Genomic DNA, 25257 nt, shown 5'->3' on the forward strand with positions numbered 1-25257 from the left:
GTGGTTACTGTTGCCTTTCTATTTGCTCGAACCAGTCTGGCCATTCTCCTCTGACTTCTGGCATCAACAAAGCATTTGCGCCCACAGAACTGCCGCTCACTGGATAGATCAGCAGTTTCTAGATCAGCAGTTTCTGAAACCCCCAGACCAGCCCATGTGGCACCAACAACCATGCCACGTTCAAAGTCACTTAAATCATCTTTCTTCCCCATTCTGATGCTCGGCTTGAGCTGCAGCAGATTGCCTTGACCATGTCTACATGCCTAATTGCATTGAGTTGCTGCCATGTAATTGGCTGATTAGAAAATTATGTTAACGAGCAGTGAGTTCATATGATATTGGACAATATTCAATGTACAGCTAAATTACATGCAAATTAAAATGCAAATTAAGTATGTGGTTAAATAAATATGTGTATATGTGTGCATAAACGTTTATTATTTTTATTGTTTACATATTTACTACTTTATACACAGAACAGTGGAAACTGGTCGAAACTTTCTGAATTTTATTCAGGTTTATAAATCAATTGACTTTCTCAAAATGGAATCACTGCCTGGCCAAGACAAACCAGTCGACACACAGTACACAGTACAGCACACTCATCCAACACTTTACTGCATCTTTCATCACTGGCCTGCTCCGTTTGGAATGCTGCCATTATGCCTCTTTGCATATAGGATTTCAAGGAGGGAAAGCTGTTCTACTTTATAATATTGTCCTTGGAGTCTTGGCAGCAATAATGTATCAGCTGTAAACTTTTTCACCCCGCGAAGGAGATGTCTGAGGGGATGGCTTTTATTTAATATATTTTTGGAGGCATGGAATCGAGCGATGAGATTCTCAACACCCACCCAGCCCTGAGATTGGACAGCATGGCCATAGAGTTCTCTATATGGCTGTCCTTCAGAGTGATTCAGAAAAGAGCATTGTGGGTAGAAGCTGCTGTCAGCCCCAGTGGACTCACCGCTTGGCCGATAATTGCTTAAAGCTCAGTGTTAAAAGGTATTTGCAGATTGTTGCATTTGGGCCTTAAGCCAAGGATTTTTTTTTTTTTTTTTTAAAGCACAAGAGAACTGGAGAGACTGCTGACTAGAGACATTTTTAGTTTAGGGCTGTTTTCTCAGGCCCTGGCATCCTCTATTATTCAAAGTGTGAGTGCTTTTTTTTTCCATAGTGGTGATTAAAATGTCTGGCCAGTTTTCATCTGCGTTCTTATTTTGAATGGCATTTACCTTGATCCTGAATGTTTTTCTGGATGTAGCCGAAAGGTTGAAAAAAATACATGCTGAAAGAGGGGGAAGTGTATTGAGCAAATGGGCCTGTGAGAGGAACAGCATGTTATGACAACCTTGCAGTTCAGGGTTTGTAGTTTTTCCACCATTCTTACAAGTCTGTACTCCAAGAGTGACGCAGTTAGCATATCGAAACTTTAAACTAGGGTTTGGAGATTAATTGAAGGTGATTTCATGTGTATTTGTCAATAAAGCTGCTTCTAGTAAACCTCCATCACTTTCATTGCTTGGTGTTCCATTTGCTACACAGAGCCATAGTACGCTGATTATAAGCTATGCAAAACATCAGTTTAAAAATCTAAATTGATTTAATTGAGCAATGATGACATCGAAATAATCATTCTGTGATTATGAAAGCTGTTTGCCAAGCTTCAGAGATGCTCTTCTGCACACTGCTGTTGTAACGAGTGGTTATTTGAGTTACTGTTGCCTTTCTATCAACTTGAAGCAGTCTTGCCATTTTTCTCTGACCTCTGGCATCAACAAGGCATTTGCACCCACAGAACTGCCACTCACTGGATATTTTCTCTTTTTCGGGTCATTCTCTGTAAACCCTAGAGATGGTTATGCGTGAAAATTCCAGTAGATCAGCAGTTTCTGAAATACTCAGACCAGCCTGTCTAGCGCCAATAACCATGCCACGTTCAAAGTCACCTTAATCACTTTTCTTTCCCATTCTGATGCTCAGTTTGAACTGTAGCAGATCGTCTTGACCATGTCGCTGGCATATGATTGGCTGATTAGAAATTTGCATTAACAAGCAGTTGGACAGGTGTACCTAATACAGTGGCCGGTTAGTGTATATGTGTTTTATTACATATTTTAAACAACAGAACAGTCAAAACTGGTAGAAATGAGTCATTAATGTGCAGAATAAAGTTCTGTTTAGATCCAGGTATTTAAACCATTTCTCTTTCTCAAAATGGAATTGCTGCACACACCATCCGAAAATGCTAATTAAATGTATGCTCAAAACTGGAATATCGTATAAAAGTGGTGCGAACGAGTCAAAGAGAACCAAATAGTCACAATTTATTTGTATTTATTTATTTATTTGCATTTGAAAGTAGTAATTAAAGTTTATTAAAGACTAAATTAATTTTATTTTTATGATTTTATTGACTTTTTTCAAAACTGACTTGGCATTCATTCATTCATTCATTTTCTTCTCAGCTTAGTCCCTTTATTAATCCAGGGTCGCCACAGGGAAATGAACACCGAAGAAAATATTTTGTTGCCAATAACCTAATTCAAACATGTAAATTATTATTAAAAAATTAAGATTACAACTTTAACATTAATGTTAAGATCCCTTTTCAGCTTCCTAGTTAAGTCTTCTGGCTCAACTTACTAAACGTTTTAGAATCTGTCTGTTTGTCTGCAAGTGCACATACATTGTGTCTATGTGTGTATTTGGTGTGTCTGTTTTGCACACTTTTTTTATGTTTTAAATTTTCAGCCTTTACTGCTGTGTTTCTTTTTTATTGTGGGTGCTTAATGAAAAGTACATGCATGTTAACCATTTTAACATAAGCTGTAAAACCAAGGTACATTTAACTGTACATTTCCTGCATGTACTTTTCACAGAGCATGCACATAAATGAAAATAAAACCTTTTAAAATAAGGCAGTCACATGATTTATTATTAAACTTATAAATAAATTAAATTCAGTTATTGCTCAACAGTTGCCACATAATTCCTTTCTTGTTTTTTTTTTTTTTTTTTAATGTTCCTTGTGCTTTAAGGCCAGCAGCTAATGGCTCTTTGGTCATTGACCTACATTGGGCTAAAAAAAAGAATAAATAAAAACAACTTCTGCACTTGCTTGCGCCATGGTTCATCTCAACTCTCTAGAATAAGTGTTATTTGTATAAGCTGTGAAGTGTTCTTTTTATTTCATTGAATGAGTGCCATTTTCTGTCTTGACATTGTTTACTGCTGAAGAATTTTTCTTTCTTTTTATTTGAGAAAATATGAATCTCAGTTCACACACTTATCGGGCTACTAAGAAAATTATTACATGGGTACTGTATTTTATTTCTACTTGAACAGCTTATTTATACTAGTGTATAAATAAGCTTACACTTATACTGGTGACCAGAAGCAGAAAATCAGAGCACATCACATCTCTTCTCTGGTCTTTACACTGGCTCCCAGTTACATACAGAATAGATTTTAAACTAATATTACTTGTCTATAAATCACTAAATGTCCCCACTACATTACAGATATGCTCACTGAATACAAACCTAATAGATCACTCAGTTCTTTAGGATCATACAAACTAGAAATTCCAAGAGTTCAGTCAAATCAGGGTGAATTGGTCTGCACCTGCTACGCCCCCTGCTGCTGGAATCAGCTTCCAGAAATGATTAGATGTGCTCCAACATCAGGCACATTCAAATCAAGACTGGAAACACGTCTGTTTAGCTGTGCCTTTACTGAATGAGCACTGTGCTTCATCCAACTACTACGTCACACTATTATGTCTTTCTTTTCTTTTTCATTCTTTTATAACCTGTTTTAACACATTTTAATCTGTTTTAATTATTTGTTTCCATTGTTTTTTTTATTTTCTTATGCTTGTTTCTTTTATCCCTGTTTATTTAAATCGCTTTGAACCATCGTGTACGAAATGTGCTGTAGAAATAAACTTGTCTTGCCTTATTTATATAAAAAACACCTTATTGGATTACAATATTAAGGGATTACCACTTTATGTTTGTGCTTTCAAATTATTTTCCAGTATTTTAAATATTTTGTATGTTTACCATCATTAAATTAAATACTGTAATATATACTATATTAGCTTTTTATCAACCCTTAGCAACCATATTCTCTAAAATATCTGCCCTCAAATTATTATAAAATGATTATTAAAACTGCAAGCAGCAATGAAAGGGACCTCGCACCCGGGCTTACTGCTGCCCGATGGCCTTAGGATGACAGAGAACAGTGGACAATGATAATTTAGCTGATAAATGTAAAGAAAACCCTGAGAAAATCACCCCTTTTTGGCAGAAGACTCTAGCTATTCGCAATACATAAACAATACCCAAATTTGGTTTTGACCTGATAATCCCTATAGGAGGAGTTGGTTAAAGTACAACGCCTAGAAATGGCAATGCCACATTTTTTGTATTATTGTTATTATTTTCATTTAAGGAAGTTAAAAATGTCTGACTTCCTGTTTGGTTGCAGCTTTTACTCCAATAGACTGTGTGTGCCATTTTTTTGTATATGAGTGTGAAACAAAGCTCGCCGGGCACCTATTATTTATAGGTGGCGCTGTTCAGCCAGTTTGCTTAAACCACTTCTGAAACCCATAACAAACGTCAATTTTTGCCACTGCTGGTGTGTATTATAAAATTTTGTGAGTTTTCGTGCATGGTCAGACCCTTAAATATGCGATTATAATAAGAAACAGAACAATTCCAATTGGGCCTACGCACCACCAGTGCTCAGCCCCTAAATAACAGAAGAAATATGTCTTGCTGATTATGTTACAGCACTGTCTGGGTATCTAAAGGAAACCTTAAAGAGTGTAAACAACTTATATTTGTGAACGATTAATCCATTGAGGAGTCACTTTGATGCTGTGTAAGCCACGCAGTCACATGTACATGTGCAATGTCTGAAGTTCTGAACAAATACTACAGCCCTAATATTTATGCATTTGTGTTGGTTTTTATAGTGCTGTGCATACTGTAAGCGCCTTGGAGCATCCATAAAGTGCTGTGAGGAGAGCTGCGGGCGCTCTTTTCATTACCCCTGTGCAGCTGCTGCCGGAACCTTCCAGGACATAAAGACATACACTCTCCTGTGCCCGGATCACATCCAACAAGCCCTCGTCCGATGTGAGTTTCACTGTTGTTGTTATTAGTTTCACTATTGTTGTTTTTATTTAGAGTGTCATATTATTTATTAGTTTTGTATTATTTTAAGTGGCTCAAAATTGATATCATTTAGAGCACAGCTAATTTGACATTGCACTGCATACTTCTCCAGTCCTGGCAGCCAGTCACCATTCAAAAATAAAGCATTTGCCTCGTATCTCATGGTGTTGCATCAACTTTTCAAGCCGGAAGAACCAAATTGCTCAGAAAAGCAACCAATTTTTACTTCCCAAGAAAATGTGTGTGTGTCCTGATACTCTTTTCAGCAATGTGTGACCTATAGAAATAACATTTTCTGAAAGTCATAGTGTTTACATAGATATGTCAACACTTTAATTGACAAATTGGGTCAAATGTATAGTATTAACAAATGTGACATCATTTTAAACCCTCTGATCTTCTGTCGTCTTTAAGCCTTAAAAATTATAAACTTTTTATTTAGAGCAGAGGTGCTTAAAGTAGGGCCCACGGGCCAAAGTTGGTCCGCCATCTTGTCTGAAAAGAAAAGGAAAATGATGGGGAGTTGGTTGGTTTTAATTCCCATTTCAAATTTACAATAACCTTTAGTTTCTTTGTTTAATTAAGGAGCTACAAAAATCAATGATGTAATTAAATGTTGTAAATGAATCAGACTTTTAAAATTTAAATAATGTCCGTTGACAGATTGACAAAGCACAAGACATCGGTGAGCAAAGCAAATACAGGAGCAGCTCGACTAGTGTATTCAGCATACATACTTAAAATACATGCAGTATATTGCAAAAAGGAGAGCATCCATCCATATTTTTGCTGCATGTAAAATATACTCTGTGGATTTAAAGGCACAATCTAAATAAATAGACTCTTCCTTTGTGTCTCTTTTTAGCGAAAGATGGTGTGAAGTGTCTGGTGTGTGACAGTTCTGGAGACTTACTCGATCAGCTCTTTTGCTGCACATGTGGTCAGCATTACCATGGGACCTGTCTGGACGTCACTGTCACCCCGCTGAAGAGGGCTGGCTGGCAGTGTCCGGAGTGCAAAGTTTGCCTCTCATGCAAGTGAGTAACCAGCTTTTTATGTCCATAACTAGTCACTCGTCATTCATAAAATCCTATGATTTTTTTAGTTGATTTTTGCATTTTTAGCAAACATTCAGATTTGACCTTTTAAATTTTTTTTTGTTTTTTAGTCATTGGTATTAAACGTTATCTTATTAGACATTTTACCCATTTTCTTTTTTCATTTGTCAATCCGACTTTAATTATTAAAAAATAAAAAATAAATAAAATAATAAAAAATATATTTATTACAAATATAAATAATATTATTTTATTATTAAATTAATAAACAAATGTAATTATTACAAATTTAAGTAGTGTTGTGTATTTTTATTTTATTTTTTTTTGCAGCCTTGAATTAGCTTAGTGTGTATTTTAAACATACTCTCGTGAATGGAAACATGGCATGCCTTAACAGGGTGTCTTAACGGATCTTCAAAAATCTTAAAAAGTCTTAAATTTATAAATAGTATAAAAATAAGGCCTTAATTAGTCTTAAAATGTCTTAAATCTGCATTTTAAAGGTCTTGAATGCAATCGAACAGTCGAACCGCCAGAGCAAATGTGTGTGCTTGACACAGAATTACAAATCAGCCTTCACTTCACACAACACTTCAATGGACATAATTGTGAGACATTGAGCTGATGTGTACAATAGGAAGAAATAAACAAGTAAATAAATAAACGATCATAACAAACCAAAGATCAAAGCAAATTTTCACATTATTCCATCACCATTTTCAATCAATGTAAAGTCCAAATATATCATGTATTCATTAAATCTTTGCCCCAAATCCAAATCTCTAGTATTACAAGTTGTTATTAGTCAGCTCAAAGGCCATTTTAAGTTTTAACACTTTCTATATAATAAAGAGTGTTATTGATGGTATGATGGTAATTAATTAGTTGTGTGTCTTTTTTGGAAATTCGATGCTGTACAAAAAATATAGTATACCATGGGTCTTAAATTTTATTCTGTGTTATTTAAAAGGTCTTAAAAGTCTTAAATATAACTCTTAGACGCCTGCAGATTCCCTGCTTAAAGAATTTGATAGTTTGTGTGTGTGTTTTTAATGATCAATACTGACTGTGACTGCTGAGTAGGTATGGGCCGGTATAAGATTCTGACGGTGATAACCTTGGATATAAATCACGGCTTCAAGGTATCCCAGTATTGAGATTATTGCTCTAAAATATATTCTTTTTAAATATCTGGGTAAAAAACAAAACCTCTTTCCCTTTGTAAACAATATATTTTAATTTCAGAAACATACCAAGTATTTTGGAGCCGTAAACATGTCAGGCTAAATTATTAAAATGGACTTCATATGTTTCAAAAACACAGATTTATTCCAATTTAAAACACCATCTTTGGAGATTTTTTCTGCTGGAGATACTGCTGTCCTAAAAAAAAAAAAAAAAAAGTAAATAAAAAATCTTACTCATACCTTAGGAACGGTATAGCAGAACATTTTGATGATTTTAAAACTATGACTTTTCCAAAGCGTGGTATACCTTGAACTAGAGCTGCGCAATTAATCGTAAAAAGATCGTGACCTCGATTCGACCCCCTAGACGATCTTAATTCAGCATTTCTACGATTCTGCCAGTCCAATTTTCACGTTCAAGGGAGAAGCAAAGGCAGCTGCACGAGTCTTTTCATTCTTTCACATACATTGCTCTGTGACATGGGCACCTCCAAATGATGTTGAAAGAGTCACATACTGTATTTATAAGGTATAATTTACCTACAAATGTCATTTTTGTCTTCATATAATGCTGTATTCGCGGCCGGGAAATCACACGTGACGTGAGCTGCTGACTGTAAGCTGTAGTGCGGGCGCGTGCCCTACTTAATGATAGACATGCGTGTGTCTCCTTTAGTGAACAGAACCTGCTGTGAGTAACAGGTAATAAAGTTGTAAATAGTATTGAGTTTGTGGCACAGAGTGATCGTTTGAGAGCCGCGCGTGAAGTATGAACTGCACTTAGCAGTGAAAATGAAACTGAAAGCATGCACATCATTTAAATAATCATATCGCATTTTAGATTTATGATCATGACAAGCATTTGATATGTTTTTTTCTTTCATAGCGAACACACAGTTGTGCATGAAAATAAATGTTTACAGTGTCAGTATAACTACTCTAGCCTATATAATGTTGATTTTACCAGTGAATTAAATGGTGTAATAATGTTGTCAATGATTGCAAGCATATATCTCAAACATAATTCAACATCAGAATTATTATAAGTAGAATAGAATTATTTATAGAAACCAGTAGACCTACACATAATATTATTATAGTTGTTTTACCATATGTTTGAGAGAAAAAATTAAAATTGGCGACTCATATTAACCTTTGTTTTACACCTACAGAATCGTGAGAGAACCGTGATCTTTATTTTAACCCAAAAAAATCGCAATTCTCATTTTAGCCAGAATCGTGCTGCTCTACCTTGAACACAGTTATTGTCTCGTGCCTATTGCTAAAAGATCTGATTTCCTGCACTTCAAAATGTGTGTACAAACTGTCTTGTCTATAGTGTTTTGTTGAGGAAGGCAATAGTACATGATTATACATTTAAGGCATCAGTTGCAGATTAAATGAATCGGTTGCAGTGTAAATAGATTGTAGCTTATTTAACTTCTGTCATCTACTATGTTGAGATAATGAATTTACAGTTGTTGAGAGAAAGAATGAACCTGCATCCTTCTCAATCTGTGGCTGAAAATGGATGTAATGTCTCAGCAGTGCTGTAAATATCAGACGACGTTCTCATTTAATGTGGATTTGCATTGGCTGAAAATATAGGCCTGGAAAGAGATAAATCTTCTGAACGTCACCCTCACATCCTCTCAGCTCTATAAATCTCACTTTCTCCTCTCTGATTTAGCACTTAGACGCGTTTGGGCTCTGCAAATCCACAGTGAAAGTCTTATTGCTCATGGGGAGAATGTAATGGTGTGTTTGGGTAAATGTGGAATGAGGTTGTGTTGGGCTGAAGAGGAATGGCTGTGATGCATTGAGAGTAGATATTTAAGTAGTGCCTGACAAATGCAGGTGTTTTGATTACGTGCAAAAAAAAGTGTGTAAGTAATAAATATTATAAATTAAATGCATGCTTCACTTAAAGGGATCGTTCACCCAAAAATTTAAATTCCATCATTATTTATTCACTCTTTTCTTGTTTCTTATTATTCTTTCTATTATTTTTGTCACTAAAAGGCTGTATAGACTGCAGAAATTATTTTTTAAAAGTTTAGTCTGCACCAAACAACAGGTTATTTTGGTCGTTTAGATGTTAGTCTCACTGTTGTATTGGATTGTTTGTCTACTGCAGGGCTATTCAATGAACCCGGCCCCCGAGGCAATTTGTTCCGGCCCTCCAAATAGTGTGATCAAGACATCAAAATAAATTTAGTTCAGTCGAAAAACGGCCGCTATAGTTATGAAGTGACGTGCGTCTGTTCAATACAGCATGAGCTGCAGAGGCTGCACAGAGCGTGAATTACCATAAGCAAGTAGCGCGGGCAGCCGAAAACATTTGGATGTGTTTGTAGAAAAGGTCTTTTGTACTATGCATTGATATTGTCATTAGGGATGCAACGATTAGCTGATTTCACTATTAACTGCGCTTTACTTTGTCACAGTTAATTAACCACTTAAACTCTGCTGTTATTTGGGGATTTCCGCCTGGGTTTTGCCTTACCAAATTTAAAAGCTTCCCAAATCCACATGCAGAGGTGTAAATGCAAAAATTTGGTATCATTTTAAAGAAAACCCTTTGAATTTTTATAAAACACTATTGAAAGTGTTTAAAATAACTGTATATGTTGTCTGTGTTATAATAAACAGAAAAAAATAGGCGCTTTTTGTATTTTATTTTTTATAAACTCAAATTTGAAAGTGTACCTTTTAGGTTCTGTGTGGTCTAGCGTGCTGCAATTAATTTTGGTGGTTCCTGCACATGTCTAATCATAGGAAAAAAGAAAAAGGTATCTACCATAATCTATGCAAAAGTTATTGCATTCCAACTGATGAGAGGTGCTGTACAGGCCACAGGGATTGATCATTGTTTACATATTTCACTATTCTTTTGTTTGATCAAACATAATTCACTGTGTTTGGACCATGTCAGACATATAAAAGAATTACTTATGCACATCACCTCAAAAACAGAGGAGAATAGCCCTGAAGGGCACAGCATAAGGTAAGAGATGACAGCTGTCTGTGCTATCTGGGGCTGCCTATTGATCATAAATGTATTGTTTACATTTCTGCACCATGGAAACACCACAATTCATTCAACAACTGTTTGGCTTATAAATATAATTCAGTAAAAAGAATGCTAGAACTGTATGAGCACCGGCAAGAGATTTCATTTGAGCTACAACTTGTACATGTGTCATATAAAATAATATGAAAATGAACCAATGTAAAATACCCAGCTCGGGTATCCAAAATACTGTGTATTTAAGTGTAAATAACTTTTAAACAGTAGAAAAAAACCAAAGTGATGCATATGTGCATAAAATATAGATTCTACACTTTCAAACGACACCACTTACGGGGGTCTGGTGCAACGCTAGCACTTTAAATCTGAAATCGAATGTTGATGACGTCACTGACCCGGAGTTTAAGTGGTTAATCGTAAAGGCTTAAGCCGCATTTCTGTTGCACGGAACAAAATGAAACTGCTGCAATTAAACAAGTTATGCCAAGTTTTCAACTGTACGCTAGTTTAAAGTTCCAAGTATGTACACTGCGGCTATTACGCACACACACACCGGTTAAACTATAGCAGCAGTCGTTCCCATATCACGTCTTTTCTGCTTGCAAGTTTGTTATTTCTAATGTAAGAATATATGACAATATGCACGCACAAGCAGAGCAACGTGCTTGTGTCTTTCCGGGCACACGCAGTAGAAAACATCTCACGATATGAATTGTGCGTGTCTTTCAGTGCAATGTAAACAAAAGATATGTTATGTAAAATAAAATACAAGTTAAAAATAACATATAAAAAGGTCTGAATGTAGAAAAAGCATGTGGAAATGTAGAACACTTCAGCAATGCACTACATTTGAATGTTTGAAAAAAAAAAAAAGTCTATTGTATAATGCAATGATATTATGTAGTTTCAAAATACGATATACATAAAAATTTTAATGCATAAAAAGCCAACGTGGGCGTCTTAAGGAAAAATACAGCATATGGGCTCCTATATGCAGTTGTGTTATCACTCATATAGCAAGTCATATTTCTCCGACCCTTTATTTGGGATGCTTTTTATGAACCGGCCCCCATGACAAACTAATTAAATAGCCCGGGTCTACTGTGAAACCCCGTTGGTCCATTCCTGCTCCACATGCTGAACAATAAACATCACATCTTAACTAAAGACACTTTCGCTTCTCTCACAGACATGCAGATTGTTGTTGCTGAAACTGTCCGCTATCTGTTTACAGAATATAGGTCAGGACGTCTCGTTTGGGAATTTGCAAAAGCCCCAAACCCTGTACCTGAGATGCTCTCTGTGTGAGATCTTTAATCTTGTGTATCTGTTTTTTTTTTTTTATTGTCTGGTTTGTAGAAACCCAGGGGACGACAGCAAGATGCTGGTGTGTGACATGTGTGATAAAGGGTATCATACCTTCTGCCTGCAGCCCATCATGGAAACAATACCCACCAATGGCTGGAGGTGCAAGGTAAGCCCGTGTTTGTATACTGACTACCAAACAGCATTGGGACTGTGATGCTGGCCTGCTGTGTATAAAGAGACACTGTGCTTTCATTTTCACTTTGAGCCTGGAACACCCAACACACACGTCTCTTTTTTTCTGGTGTGTTTATAGACTGTGGACTTAAAGAGTCTCCAGCATACTGTATATTCTCTCTGGAATGAGGATGGAGCTGTATTCAATCGCCACGATGAATAAATTACCTTCAAAACACTTTAGTTTAATTATTCCTAATGTGCATGCTGTGCATAGATGCTTTTGATGCATGTCTTGTGTAGCCTCACTTATGGTGTTGGCTGACTTGGAAGGGATGTGTGTGTGAGTGAGTTGTGGCATAGATGTGTTAGTTTTCTCCATTGGGGATTTTTAAATCCATAAGCCAAAGCAGTTAGTTCTCCATTTAGTCAAAAGGAGTCAAAGTTGGATTTAAAAGGGGAAAAATTAAATTAAGGCATTGTAACTGAATATTTAGATTCTATGCAGACCTCTTGACTACAAGTCACTGTAATAAGTGTGTTTTATTATATGTTATATTTCTATATGTAATAATTTTTTTAGCAACCCGATAAGTGTGTGTGAACTGAGACATGGAGTTGAACCGGATTTTGGTAAAAACCCAAACAAAATAAACATAAAAAAAAAAAATCTGAAATGAGTAATGTGTAATAACAACAAAATGACAAAAGAAGAATTAATTGAACTACTGAAGTGTATTTAATACTTTATATAAAAGGTTATTATGTTGGTGGCAGCTGAAAGACGCCTCTCATATGAAGAATGAAGTCACATGAGTTGCTTAGGGTTGTGTTTGTCTCTTCAGCAGAGTGTAAAAATCTTGATGGTTCTCTGAGACTCGGCTAATAAATCTAATCTGTATTTTGTATTTTCTGTTGGGTTCAAGTCAGGTGATTGGCTGGGCCATTCCACAGATTTATTTTCTTTCTCTAAAAGCTTTTGAGAGATTCCTTGGCTGTGTTTTGGATCATTGTCTTGCTGAAATGTCTGGTTTCGTCTTCACCATCCTGCTAGATGTTGGACTGAAGCAGCTAAAATTCATTTACAATGACCATAGGTCTCAAACTCAATTCCTGGAAGGCTGCAGCTCTGCACAGTTTTGCTCCAATCCTAATCTAACACAGCTCATCCAACTAATCAAGGTGTTTCGAGACTCTTTTGATTAGGGTTGGAGCAAAACTGTGCAGAGCTGCGGCCCTCCAGGAATTGAGTTTGAGACCCATGACAATGACGAAGGGCAGAGAGTTGCTGAAGAACTGTTAAGAGATTTCAGCTGCTGTCTGGGCATTCACTGCCTTTCTACACCTCCCTTTCTTCATGTGTTTAATACTTTTTGCCTGTCGTTTCTTTTTATTACTTAAAGCTTAATTTTTGATCTAGGTTTGTTTTCTTTGCATATATGGATTTCTACGGTTGTTATAAACATCCGATAAAAATCTTAAGTCAACAGCACCTTTAGAAATATGTTTTATAAGAAAATTGGTTCAACACATTTGTTCAATACTTTGGTCTAATCCCAATTCTCCTCCTTAACCCCTCCCATAACCCTCAAAAGACACTCAAATAGCGTGTCAGAAAAGTCTAGTGACTGAGAATGACCTTTTCACAGTGACTGCTATATGGTTAATGATGTTTTCCTTTGTTTACATTGATGAATAAGGTCACGGTGTAAATGCACTGTATAGTTGCGAGCTTATTGTCACATTAGATCATTATGATAACGTGATATTGTTGCCTTCAGTGATTTCCGGAGGATAAATACCAAAAATATAACGCAACTGGAATAACTACAGCAGTCGTCATCGTCTATCTCATATGAAGCAAGAGCTTGCGATGACATATAATGCCGGTGCTGTAGTGGTGTCCCATTTCTTAGAGGTAAATTTTAAAGTCCTTCCCCTTCATACTCTGTTGGAAGGGGAAAGGGTAGGGGTACAAAAATCACATGACTTGCCTAATTAACCTAAACTGCCTAGTTAACCTAATCAATCCAGTTTAACTATTAACTTTATGGTTAGTATAATATATGTGATGTGTCCAGTAAAAAAGCACTCTACAAACAACTGCAAATGAATACAATATAGCAAAGATACCAGTAAAATAAATAGTGCTTTTTTAGGGTTTTCTTGTTATCTAACAATAGATAGCAGGTATAGAAACTGAATAATATGATCAAATATACATTGCATACTGTATGCCAACTTCACTGTATAAATGAAATGCAACTTAACACAATGTGATAATGTGACTTATGACAATGTGTACTGTAAATTACAATACTGTAAATTACAACAGCTATTCAGCCAGGAGCTGTGAGGGATTTCTACAATTTTATAGTTTTTTGCAGTTTGTTTAACATTAAAAACAGACAGCATAAATAAGATATTTTCGATTTAAGACAATCTACAGAAGAGGCAGAAGATTGAGAAAGTTACAAACGACAAATAATTTCTTAAATGTTTACATTCTACGGCATAATCGATTGAATACTAGTCAAATTGGGCACCTCAACATAATTATTGAACGTAGAGTTTGTCTGTTCAGAAGCAAGACCTAATTAGTGCATCGAAACTTTCATTCACAAGTTCAGATGAGTGCACTTCTCAAATCTCGAGAGCGAGTTCTCTTTACATCTCGAGACTCATTATTTAAATAACAACAGCTTTAAGTAAATTAGTTGAAAAACGTAATAATGCGTAATAATGATGGTTAACTGGACATACCGCACTTAGACTGAGTTTACAAACCCTTACTCTGCTTTGCTTCAAGTTTGTGTTGATGTTGTGTTGACTACTGTGTTTTGCATTAGTACAAATTTCACTTGGTTACACATCGCTTTCACGTGAAAGTGTTCCTAACTTTAGTGCTTACTAATTGTACATTGCTTGTGTAGACATACATTTAAAGCCAATTCAAAGAGTAATAAATAGCATGGGGGAAAATGATACATTAAAATCCAAAACCAAAAAAAAAGCCATTTATATAGGAGTATTGAACCATAGAGGTTGTACCAAACAGTTCAATATTGTATTAAGTATCATGGCATACCTAATTTGTATCTTTATAAATATATAAGCTGAACTAAATCCTACACCGATCCCTGTCAGACTGCTTCTGTCACTTCGTGGAGGCGTTCAAGAAGCCCCACCTGTCATTTAGGACTTAGAAAAGGAGTCTGTCCATCATCAGAGAGGCTTGGATTTCCCGCAAAGGGTCTGTGGGTGGTTATTAGAGTTGATACATGTCCCTCTTCAGCAGGATGAAATGCTGCTCTTGATGAGCTTGAAGTGCCTTTTATTTATGTATTTTTTTAATTGACATGGAATTTTGTGGTGCTTTTGCTTCTATTGAGCGCTGAAGCAGTCTGATGAACAAGATTTTGAGGATTTGTAGAGCCGTAATTATGCTGGAGCTCACTCTGAAATGATTTTAGGAGAGCCTTTTTTAAATGTTTGCAGTTGACAGTTTGTTGTTAGGTTCAAGTGTCATTGTTTCTATGCGATGTGTTGCTATAACTAAACCTATTTGTTTTTAAATATTGGTTTTAATACATGAACAAGTTTCACACAATTTAGATGCAAATATGTACAATTGCTGTCATTTGGCAGTATTGGTTTATTCACAGTAAGTTTAAACATGAAGTAGTCTGAAAATAGTGAGAGATTCAGATCAAGTCAAGATGAGGGAAAACTGTTAGCTGTCAAATATAAATTAATTGATTGATTGGCTGTTTAAATGGTTGATTGATTGATTGATTGATTGGCTGTTTGTTTAAAAGGTTAGTTGATTGGTTTACTGATTGGCTGCTTATTTGAATGGTTGGTTGGTGGATTGATTGGCTGCTTGATTAATTGATTGATTATTTTGATGTTTGGTTAATTGATTAGCTATTTGTTTGAATGGTTGATTGATTGATTGGCTATTTTGTTGTTTGGTTGGTTAATTGATTAATTGATTGATTGGCTATTTGTTTGTTTGGTTGGTTGGTTGGTTGATTGATTGATTGATTGATTGATTGATTGATTGGCTATTAGTTTGGTTGGTTGGCTGATTGATTGTTTTTTTTATTTGAATCATTAATTGATTGATGAGTGGAATGACTGATTGATTGGCTGTTTGTTTGAATGGTTGGTTGGTTGGTTGATGGATTGATTGGCTTATTGATTAGTTGGTTGGTTGGTTGGTTGATTCGTTGTCGTTGTTGTTTTTTTGATTGATTGATTGATTGATTGATGGGTGGAATGATTGATTGGTTGATTGGCAGTTTGGTTGAATGATTTGTTGATTGGTAGTTTGTTTGAATAATTGGTTGATTGATTGATTAGCTGATTAATTAATTGATTGGTTATTTAGTTTTTTGGTTGATTGATTGATTGATTTTTTTATTGATTAATTTGATCAATTCATTGATGGATCAATTGATTGATTGGCTGTTTGTTTGAATGGTTGCTTGGCTGGTTGGTTAGTTGATTGGCTGTCTGTTTGAATGGTTGTTTGATTGATCAATTGATTGATTGGCTGGCTGACTGATTGATTAATTGATTGGGTATTTAGTTGTTTGGTTGGTTGATTGATTATTTAGTTGATTGATTGATTGATTTGATTGATTGATTGATTGATTGATTGATTGATTGATTGATTGATTGATTGATTGATTGATTGATTGATTGATTGATTGATTGATTGATTGATTGATTGACATTTACAATGTTGCTGTTCTTTTGAACTTGCTTCACAATAAATAACTCTAGAACATGAAAAAAGGATTCTCAAATAAATTTGTTGTATAGTGTTGTTGTAAAGTTGTAACATGCTCAATGAAAGTAATTTAAAATGTTTTTTTTCTGTCATAATTGCGTTATCATGCATTAAATGATGTTGAAGTAAATTTGAACGTTGTGTTTTGCAGAACTGCCGGACATGTGCTCAGTGTGGCATGAGGCCTAACGGCCAGTGGTCGTCTAATGGTGTAATGTGTGAAGGATGTCAACAACAGCATGAATCAGCGCTTCTCTGCCTCATCTGTGGGCAGAGTCAGGACTCCGGCAGCCCTGCGGACAAACACACATGCTGCACATGCAAGAGGTAGGAAATTACAGCCCTTTAGCCATTACAATGAAACACATTCGCATATTAGGATGGATATTATTTTATTAAGGAAATTCATTAAGTGTCATCCTTTAGTGCTTTAGTGTTTGATTTCTAAATGTTGGTTGAATTTCAACGGTTTCCTGCTCTCTGCAGGCAGTATTTCACCACTTAAAAACACATTGTGCTTGACTCAAACCATGTTTGCACTGACTGGACATTTTTACACTGCCACAAGAAATGTTGAAAATGTTTTAATTATTTTTTTCCCTTACATCTGAATCAATTTGAAGCAGACATGTAAACATGAAAATCAATGCAAAATTGACTTTTTTACATCCATTCTAAGCCACCTCCAAATGTCTTTTTTAATCAGATTCTTATCCATTATCAAGACGTCTGACGCATGTTTAAACACATATCCTAATCTCCTTTAACATCCAAGCCATCACAGTGAAAAGATAGCATTTTAATGTGGTATTGTGAACTCTCTCAAAATTGAGGTTAAAAATGTTGGTAAGAGATTGTGCAGAGCATAGGAATTTTTTTTGAAACACTACACTGTCCGTTAAAATATATATGACAGCTTCACTATTGAAAACTACATTATACTTCTCATCAACAAGATGATAACTTTTGCTCATAGCTTCATTAGTTCACACAGATCATTTACAAAATGTACAAAGAAATCACCTTTTTATCTCAGCTTCCACCCTCTAAATTTAAAAGTATGGCTTTGCAAAACTCAAGGAACAACCATGTCAATAGTAATTTAAAGTAATAAAAAAAAACCTTTTAGCTATTGTTTTTAGCAGGTATTATAGATATCAGTCATGTCTTAGCATTTGTAACCAGCACCATGTGCTTTCTAATATTATTAATGCTAGTCTTCATTCTGGCAATAAAGTCCATTATTGGTGTGAGGACTCACTAATTGTTGATGAATAGCTGATTACCTCTCTCCAAGCTTCAAAGACTATGATTAACCAATAGAGCACATGAAATCAAATTCAAAGGACATTGTAATTGAACCACCAGCTTTTGAGTGTGGCCCACTGATGTCTTTCTCATATCCTTACATAATATGAAAGGCAGATAGATTTGATTATCCTGATTTGAGTTGGTTTCAGATATGCAATTATGCATGTTGCATTTTGTGCCATCTATGTAAAACTAGTCTTCGCAACAACAACCAAACGATCTGTTATCCTTTCAGTATTGTAAGTTTTGACTGACGTATTTAGTTCATCTGATTCTATTAGCTCAAAGGTTATTGTAGTTATGGTATGGTTACAAGCAGGTAAATAGTTTCTAGATTTCCCCCACTTAACATATTTTGTCTTTTCAAACTTTCAAGCTCAATGATTTCTGTCACTTTTGATTCCCTGTGTTTTTAGATTTAACACAGGATCAGTAACATTACCTGTGGCTCACACAAATTCCCAACTCTACCATTGGTTGCAAAAACAGACAGCTCAACTGCTGAACTAGGAAGCATTGAAGTTTTTTAAAGCATCACTTCAGGAATTCAACTAATGTCTGGCTTATTTATAAAATGGCTGACTGGCATAAATGGGGAATTAAAAGAAAATGTATTTTTGTAACTTTTTAATCCAGCATTTACAATAGGCATATTTCAAACAAGATTGTGCACCAGGATTAAAACTAAATGCATGTTTTTTCTATAGTGTAGCCACAAGGTTTATGAACAGAAGAATCAATGCATGAGATAAGTTTACTAACAAGTTACTAATCATAATAAGTAAATCATTGACTTCTGCTCTCTTCATTAGTCTCAGAAGCACAGATTTCTTTACAACACATTTAAAAAATACATTAGGAACGGTATAACAGAAAAATTTTGTGGTCTATTTTTCCATAGTAAACCTTGAAACCGTTTATCATCCCATGCCTAAATGGAAGTGAAACTGCTAAAACATAAAAATTAATTGCCCAAAAATTACATGATTACATACATTTTCATGTGAAAGTGCACAGGAAGTGCAGCCAGTCAGTAGAGTTTAAAGCTAATTATTTTGCTGTGTTTACGTGTCCTTTATGGGAAAATTCATTCAAGTAGAAATAAAATAAAATTGGGTAGAAGTTGATATAAAAAAGCACCTAAAAAGTTTTGCAGTCTGTGATTTTTAGTTTTAAAAAATAGTTTTTAGTTGAATAAAATACTATTTTCCATTCATTTATTTCATTATAGAAGATTTTTTAAAAACGGTGTAAAAGTCTTGTCTTATTCTTGTGAACCCAATCTCATGTCTCGTCTTGTGCAATAAGCGCCTTCAGTTTTCCAAAATTTCACTATATGACCATGCAAACGGTCACTTAGCTTGTATTATTGGGTGTATGGTACACCATCTTAAGCATAAGTTTATAGGAAAGTAAAAAAAGGGACACAAATTGATGGGAAATAACATCTGTATTCAACAAACTTTGCTACTCTAATAACACATTTTTACCTCTGGCATAGAGTTTACTAGTATTTACACTGGAAATTATTACAATATGAAGAATAGCAATTAGCATCAGCTTACCAAAATGAATAGATTAACTATTAGCGTTCGCTTCCCAAAATACAATCTAATAATTATTAAATGCTTAACAGCATGCAGGAGAATTTATAGGCAGAATGCGTTTCCTCAGTGAGGGAATTGATGGGATGGTTGTCACAGATGGTTGTGTGTGTTTCTCCATCAGATGGGTTCACGTGGACTGTGTGAGGCAGGAGGGCACTAACCCTGACACCCAGCTTCAGGATGGGTACACCTGCAGAGCATGTAAGCAGGTGGAGGAGGAGACCAGACACAGTCAACCTGTCAGCAGCCAGGAGGCTTCTCTCACTGACCCAGAGCCAGCCGAAGGTGAGTACACAGCTCACAGCGCTCAACATGCATCTGATCGGCTTATTAGCCTTGCAGTTTGCAGTATTATTTGTAGAGCTTCTGTAGAATAGATGGCATTTATTTTGTGGAACTCAAGTGAAAAAAAGCTATCTATTTAAGTTGGGGAACCATAAAATCTAGTTTTGATCTGGGTTGTGAGACATAGGATACAGATGTGAAAAAAACAGGTGAAAGCATGGTCTTTGTGTGATCTGTCTTGAGGTGGTCAGCTGAGGCAGATTGCAGTTTGCTCCTGGCATTAACCTGCCTATCAAATTCATCTGCTGTGACCACTTGTCATCGGGTTACAAAGCAAGGGTCTTTCTTGCCCCTTAAGTGTTAAAATAGCACAAATGACGATGCTATGTGGTTGAATGCGTTTTGACCAGCTGAAATTGAATGCTTTCACACCCCTGTGTTCAGGGCTGAGATTTCCTGATTATTGGACTTAGATCAAATCATTCCTAGTTTTGATTTAACACATAATAAAATACACGATTTTCCTTTTTCATTCTTTTTTTTTTTTCTGCCCTTTTCTTGTTTTTTAATTAAAGGCAGTGAAACTTTTTATTTTGTCCTGAATTAGTTTCGTGAGCCTATAATGATTTATATTTAAGACTGTAGAATACTCAAGACATGTCAATTGAATGGGGAAAAGTGTAACAGTCAATATGGCAAATTAAGCTACGCCCTCTAGTACAGGAGCCAATCATCAGTTGATATAGACTGACGATTCTCTGGACGAGGGGCTTGAACCAGATGTGAGTTTCTGCAGATTTTGTGTGATTCGAATGTTTAGAAATGAAACGATGGAGACAGATTTTGCTTTATTTGCTTACCATATAGTTTTTGATTTGTGTTCTTGTGTGTTCTTGTGAATTAAAACATTTTTGTGATGGTCACAGAAGCTATTGGCATGATTGCATGAACCTCTCTTCTGTCGGTGACTGTAATTGCAGTGTGTTTTTCAGTTCAGATAGAGACCTGAGCGTGTTAGCAGGTTGAGAAACACCACCGCCACATCTTTATACATCATTTATAATCTGCCCTAAATGAACGTTTGCATTTTTCAGTATCGTGTGTTGGGGGAGGGCCACATGGGTACCGTATACTTTCACCATGTGATGTCAGCATGAATTGAAAATTACCTTCTTTACTTTTTACATTTTTTATTTGAAGGGTGAGAGTTATTAACTCTGCGCATCGATGGATTTGCTCTTCAGTGTTTGGACTTTCAACAGTGAAAATTAAACCACACTCACCTGAATTAAACTGAAATTTAGAATCTCTGAAAACCGGACTCCTAATTTGCCATATAAAGGAGGTGTTTGAGACTGAATTTTGCACGATTAGTGATTCGAAAAGTTACACAGTTATGTTGGCAGCTGAACTTATTGTATAGGCATTTGTAATAATAATAATAAGAGCACTCTTAAGATTACAGATTACATGTTGGCATATGAGTTAAATATTGGTAAAGTTTTGCTGCATAAATTATGCAGTGCTTTGTTGGTAACAAGGGTTTTAATAATCAATTTGGAACCTGACTGGAAACCAGTGCAAAGATTCCAAGATAGGAGTTATATATTTACTAACCCTTGAAATCAGGGCTTCCCAATGTATCGTTTCAGCATATCGTTTCATTTGCAATGGTCACATTACAAGCATAGGCTAGTCTAGATTATAATGTATCATTTCACAAGTGTTTTTTGAGGCCCGTGACTGTGTGAGGTTTTTAAAAACATTCAGGCATAGGAAATTGTACCGTTTGTAACTTTAACAAATTAATAATGATTCTTTTATTGAATTGATTATAAAACAAAGACTATGCAGTCTTATTTGACATTTAATTATTCAATTACTGTACCTGACCTGATACCTAAAGTTTGACTCATTTTAAAATTAAAGTCTATTTAAAGTTCAGAAAGCAATTTATTTAATTTGTATGTTTTTATTATTGCATTTATCCATGCTTGCGGATTGTTTATTATGTTTTATGTGTTCCTATACAGAATTATCCCAATTAATAAATTCTTTCGTCATTTAACTCATCTAGTGAATTAGTATTCATATTGCAATATATACTGCAGAATAAAAACAAATATTGCATTCATTTAGAGTTGATTGAGCATCGATCAGTATTGTAAATGTTTGGCGAGTGTAGATTGTTTGATTGAAAGAAAAAAGTAAGATTGTTTACTAACGTTTGTGTTTTACACACTACAGGTGCTCTTATCATTGGCTTTGCTTGGTTACAACCTAATTTTTCCTGCCCTTAGATTGCATTGATCATTATGGAAATTAGCTTCTTCATGTTTTTTATTTCATTTTATTATTATTTGTGCAGAGTTTGCATTCTTATGCATTCTTTTATTGCTTGGGCATTGCTCTCTCATTGTAAATTGCCCTCTTTAGTAAAAGTGGTTCGCAGTGTTTTGTCATTCCTGAAATCTATTTTTGGTCCGTTCATAACATCTTGCAGTGTGTCATAATTTCGAAAATGCTTTTCAGTTGCCATTTCGATTTGAGTTCAATGAGCTCAAGTTTTTGAGTTCCCAAAAAGATTTTGGTAATACTATGTTTTTTATTTTTTAAAGGGCACCTATGATTAAAATCATATTTTGTAAGCTTTTTGGACAGAACTTTAGGTACAGTAGTGCGTTCACACAGTCATATTGGGGTGATGGAAAGAAAACAAGTCTCTTTTTTAAAATTTCCCGATGTTAAAATAGGATCCAAATCCCTCCCATTTTGAAGCTGACCGCAACGTGATGTAGGAGTGGGGTTTCCCCGCCCACCAAATTGATTGACAGCAGTGTATTAACATGTCTCCAAAGTATTGCATATAATCATATCAACAAGACAGGTCATGCGCAAAGCACCTGGGATTAAAATATCTGTTCAGCTCTCTATGATCATTAGTCATCATCAAATGTGATCAAGAATGAGTTTTACAAGTTTAAAACGTTTTTAAAAAAGTGCATGCTTTTAATAAAATACAACAATTTTACCATCTTTACTTCATCCCCACAGCCGCATGTCAATACAATTATAAAAGAAGAATCTTCAATTCCAGTTTGTGGACTTAAATCAGGTTTATTTTGTACGCTAACATAACGGATATCCATTCAGCAGTGGATACTAACGTCTATCCTGTCACATTTGAAACAGTGCAAAGTTATATGTGTACGCTGTGTGTGTGCGTGAACTTTGTAACAACATTGTGTGTGACTCATCTTTGCAGAAAGGCCTGAATTAACTCCACAACAAATACATCAAATAATCATTGGGAAAGTTCTTACTGTAAGACACTGTAAAACCCAACAGTCAACTTTATCAAATGAAATGAGTGTAGTTAACTCAAAATTTACTGAAAGTTTATTCTACTCATTTGAAAATTGTTTTGAACTCAGTGTTGAAGGTAATGAGTTCATTAAATACCTCATTACTTCAACTTAAATGAAGTAAGTTCATATTGCTCATATAGATTAGTTTTTGACTCAAATGGTTTGTAGCAATCGGTTTCCTCGATCGGTTTGAGTTCCCTTAACTAATTGGGTTTTACAGTACTCGTTTGGTTTCAGTTCTCTTCATTTATCGGGTTTTACTGTGCTCAAATAGCTTTTTTTACTCAAATGTAGTAAGTTCACACTACTCATTACAATTAGTTTTTGAACTTAAACGGTTTGTTGCAATAGGTTTCCTCAAATGGTTTTAGTTACCTTAACTTTTTGGGTTTTACAGTGTATTTCTCACGAACGTCACGTGAGATCTACTTCCTTCATGTCTGTCACTGTGCTGTTTATCTGACGCAGCTGAGGCGGCGATTGAGGCACACTCTGACAGGCATATGGGAACAGTGGTCAGGGAAAACAGGCACCAAAAACAGCTACATTGTGTTCAGAGCTGAAAATCCAATGTTCAGAAATAATAAATAATCTAAAGGGTGTTTTGAGCTGAAACTTTAAAGACACATTCTGGAGACACAAAAAGACTTAAATCTTAAAAGGGGGTAAAATAGGTGAGCTTTATAATAACTACAATGCTCTATAGAATTGAAGTTGAACCAAGAAATTTAATCAATTACTGGCTTCTGGTGCTGCCAGTGCCAGCTGGTAAGCTATTTTCATGACCCTTGAAGCTAAAAGCAAAATTTGTTTTCCTTGTGCCCATTATTAAGAACTGTAATGACATTGGACTCTTCCTGAAGCTTGATGGCACACAGATGAATTTGCTGTGTGCCTTTCGCAATGCTAACATCCCCCAACTGCACCTTATTACCAATGCTTTTTTTTTTTTTTCTTCCTGTGGGCCTGTGGTGGGGAGTTGATATATGTTGGCATGTGGTTGGCAGAAAAGGATACAATCAGACCCGGCTGTAAGGGCTCTTTGTAAAGCCAGTCATGCCGGCAGCAATGCACTGGGCCACTGCCAGCAGCTAGAGGAAGCAATCATCCCATTGTTGGGCCCCCAAGAGAGATGACTCTAATCAAGACAGAGACGCCCACCTGTTAACCAACCCTACCACACCCCCGCTTCCTGATAAACACACAACGAGCGCACACATGCACACGTACATACTAGGGTTGTCACGACACCATCACTTCAGTAGCTGGAAGCTAATTTCACTGTCTCTATGTCAATATTAACACCACAGCAAAACTAATATTTAAATTAATTTGGTCACCCTCAGGCCATCCAGTGTGTAGGGTTTTTCCTTCACCAAAAGGATGTTACAGCTCATATAAAAGTGTATCTGTATATAAAAAAAAGGTAATTATTTGTGTAAACAGTTAAAATAATGAGGAGAACTCATGAAAAACAAGAATTATAGATTTAAAGTGCCCCTAATATGGATTATAAATGGTTCATATTATGATTTGGGGACTCCCTAACAACAGGCGGATATGCATGCTAGGTCTAAAAACACCTTCATTCTCTTATAATATGCTTGTATTTTTATTATCTTGATGAATCCCATATGATTTGCATGACACTAATCTCCAGTGATTGGTGGGATGATCCAGTATATTGTGGTTGTTCTGCGGTGTGCAGTGCTTGTCAGAAACAGAACGCCCATTACCTATACTGGGTTAAGTGTTAAAACAATTAGCCATAGGTATACAGCAGGGGTTCTTAATGTTTACATTTAAGTTCCAAATCTTAACTTTTATTTAGATCAAAGAGCTTAGAATGACCAAGAGGCGACACTCAGTAGAACGTTCCATTGCAACAGCAGAGCCCAGCAACAGCCCTGTGATTTCGCTATTTTGGAGTGAAAGCGG

At 35.6% G+C, this 25257-nt stretch overlaps 1 protein-coding gene across 15 annotated transcripts in view; it reads left to right on the forward strand.

Annotated features, from left to right (window-relative positions):
* Nucleotides 1-25257, forward strand: part of kmt2ca (lysine (K)-specific methyltransferase 2Ca) — a 216477-nt gene that overhangs the window by 99103 nt on the left and 92117 nt on the right. For all 15 annotated transcript variants that reach the window (XM_087309099.1, XM_087309103.1, XM_087309101.1 and 12 more), the window contains exons 8-12: nucleotides 4991-5153; nucleotides 6058-6229; nucleotides 11828-11942; nucleotides 16900-17075; nucleotides 19788-19951. In XM_087309099.1, the coding sequence (XP_087165225.1) occupies nucleotides 4991-5153; nucleotides 6058-6229; nucleotides 11828-11942; nucleotides 16900-17075; nucleotides 19788-19951 (790 nt within the window). The remainder of the gene's footprint in view (nucleotides 1-4990; nucleotides 5154-6057; nucleotides 6230-11827; nucleotides 11943-16899; nucleotides 17076-19787; nucleotides 19952-25257) is intronic.

The sequence above is a fragment of the Danio rerio genome, chromosome 24, assembly GCF_052040795.2.
Source record: "Danio rerio strain M-AB ecotype USA chromosome 24, GRCz13ab, whole genome shotgun sequence".
Taxonomy (NCBI): Eukaryota; Metazoa; Chordata; class Actinopteri; order Cypriniformes; family Danionidae; genus Danio; species Danio rerio.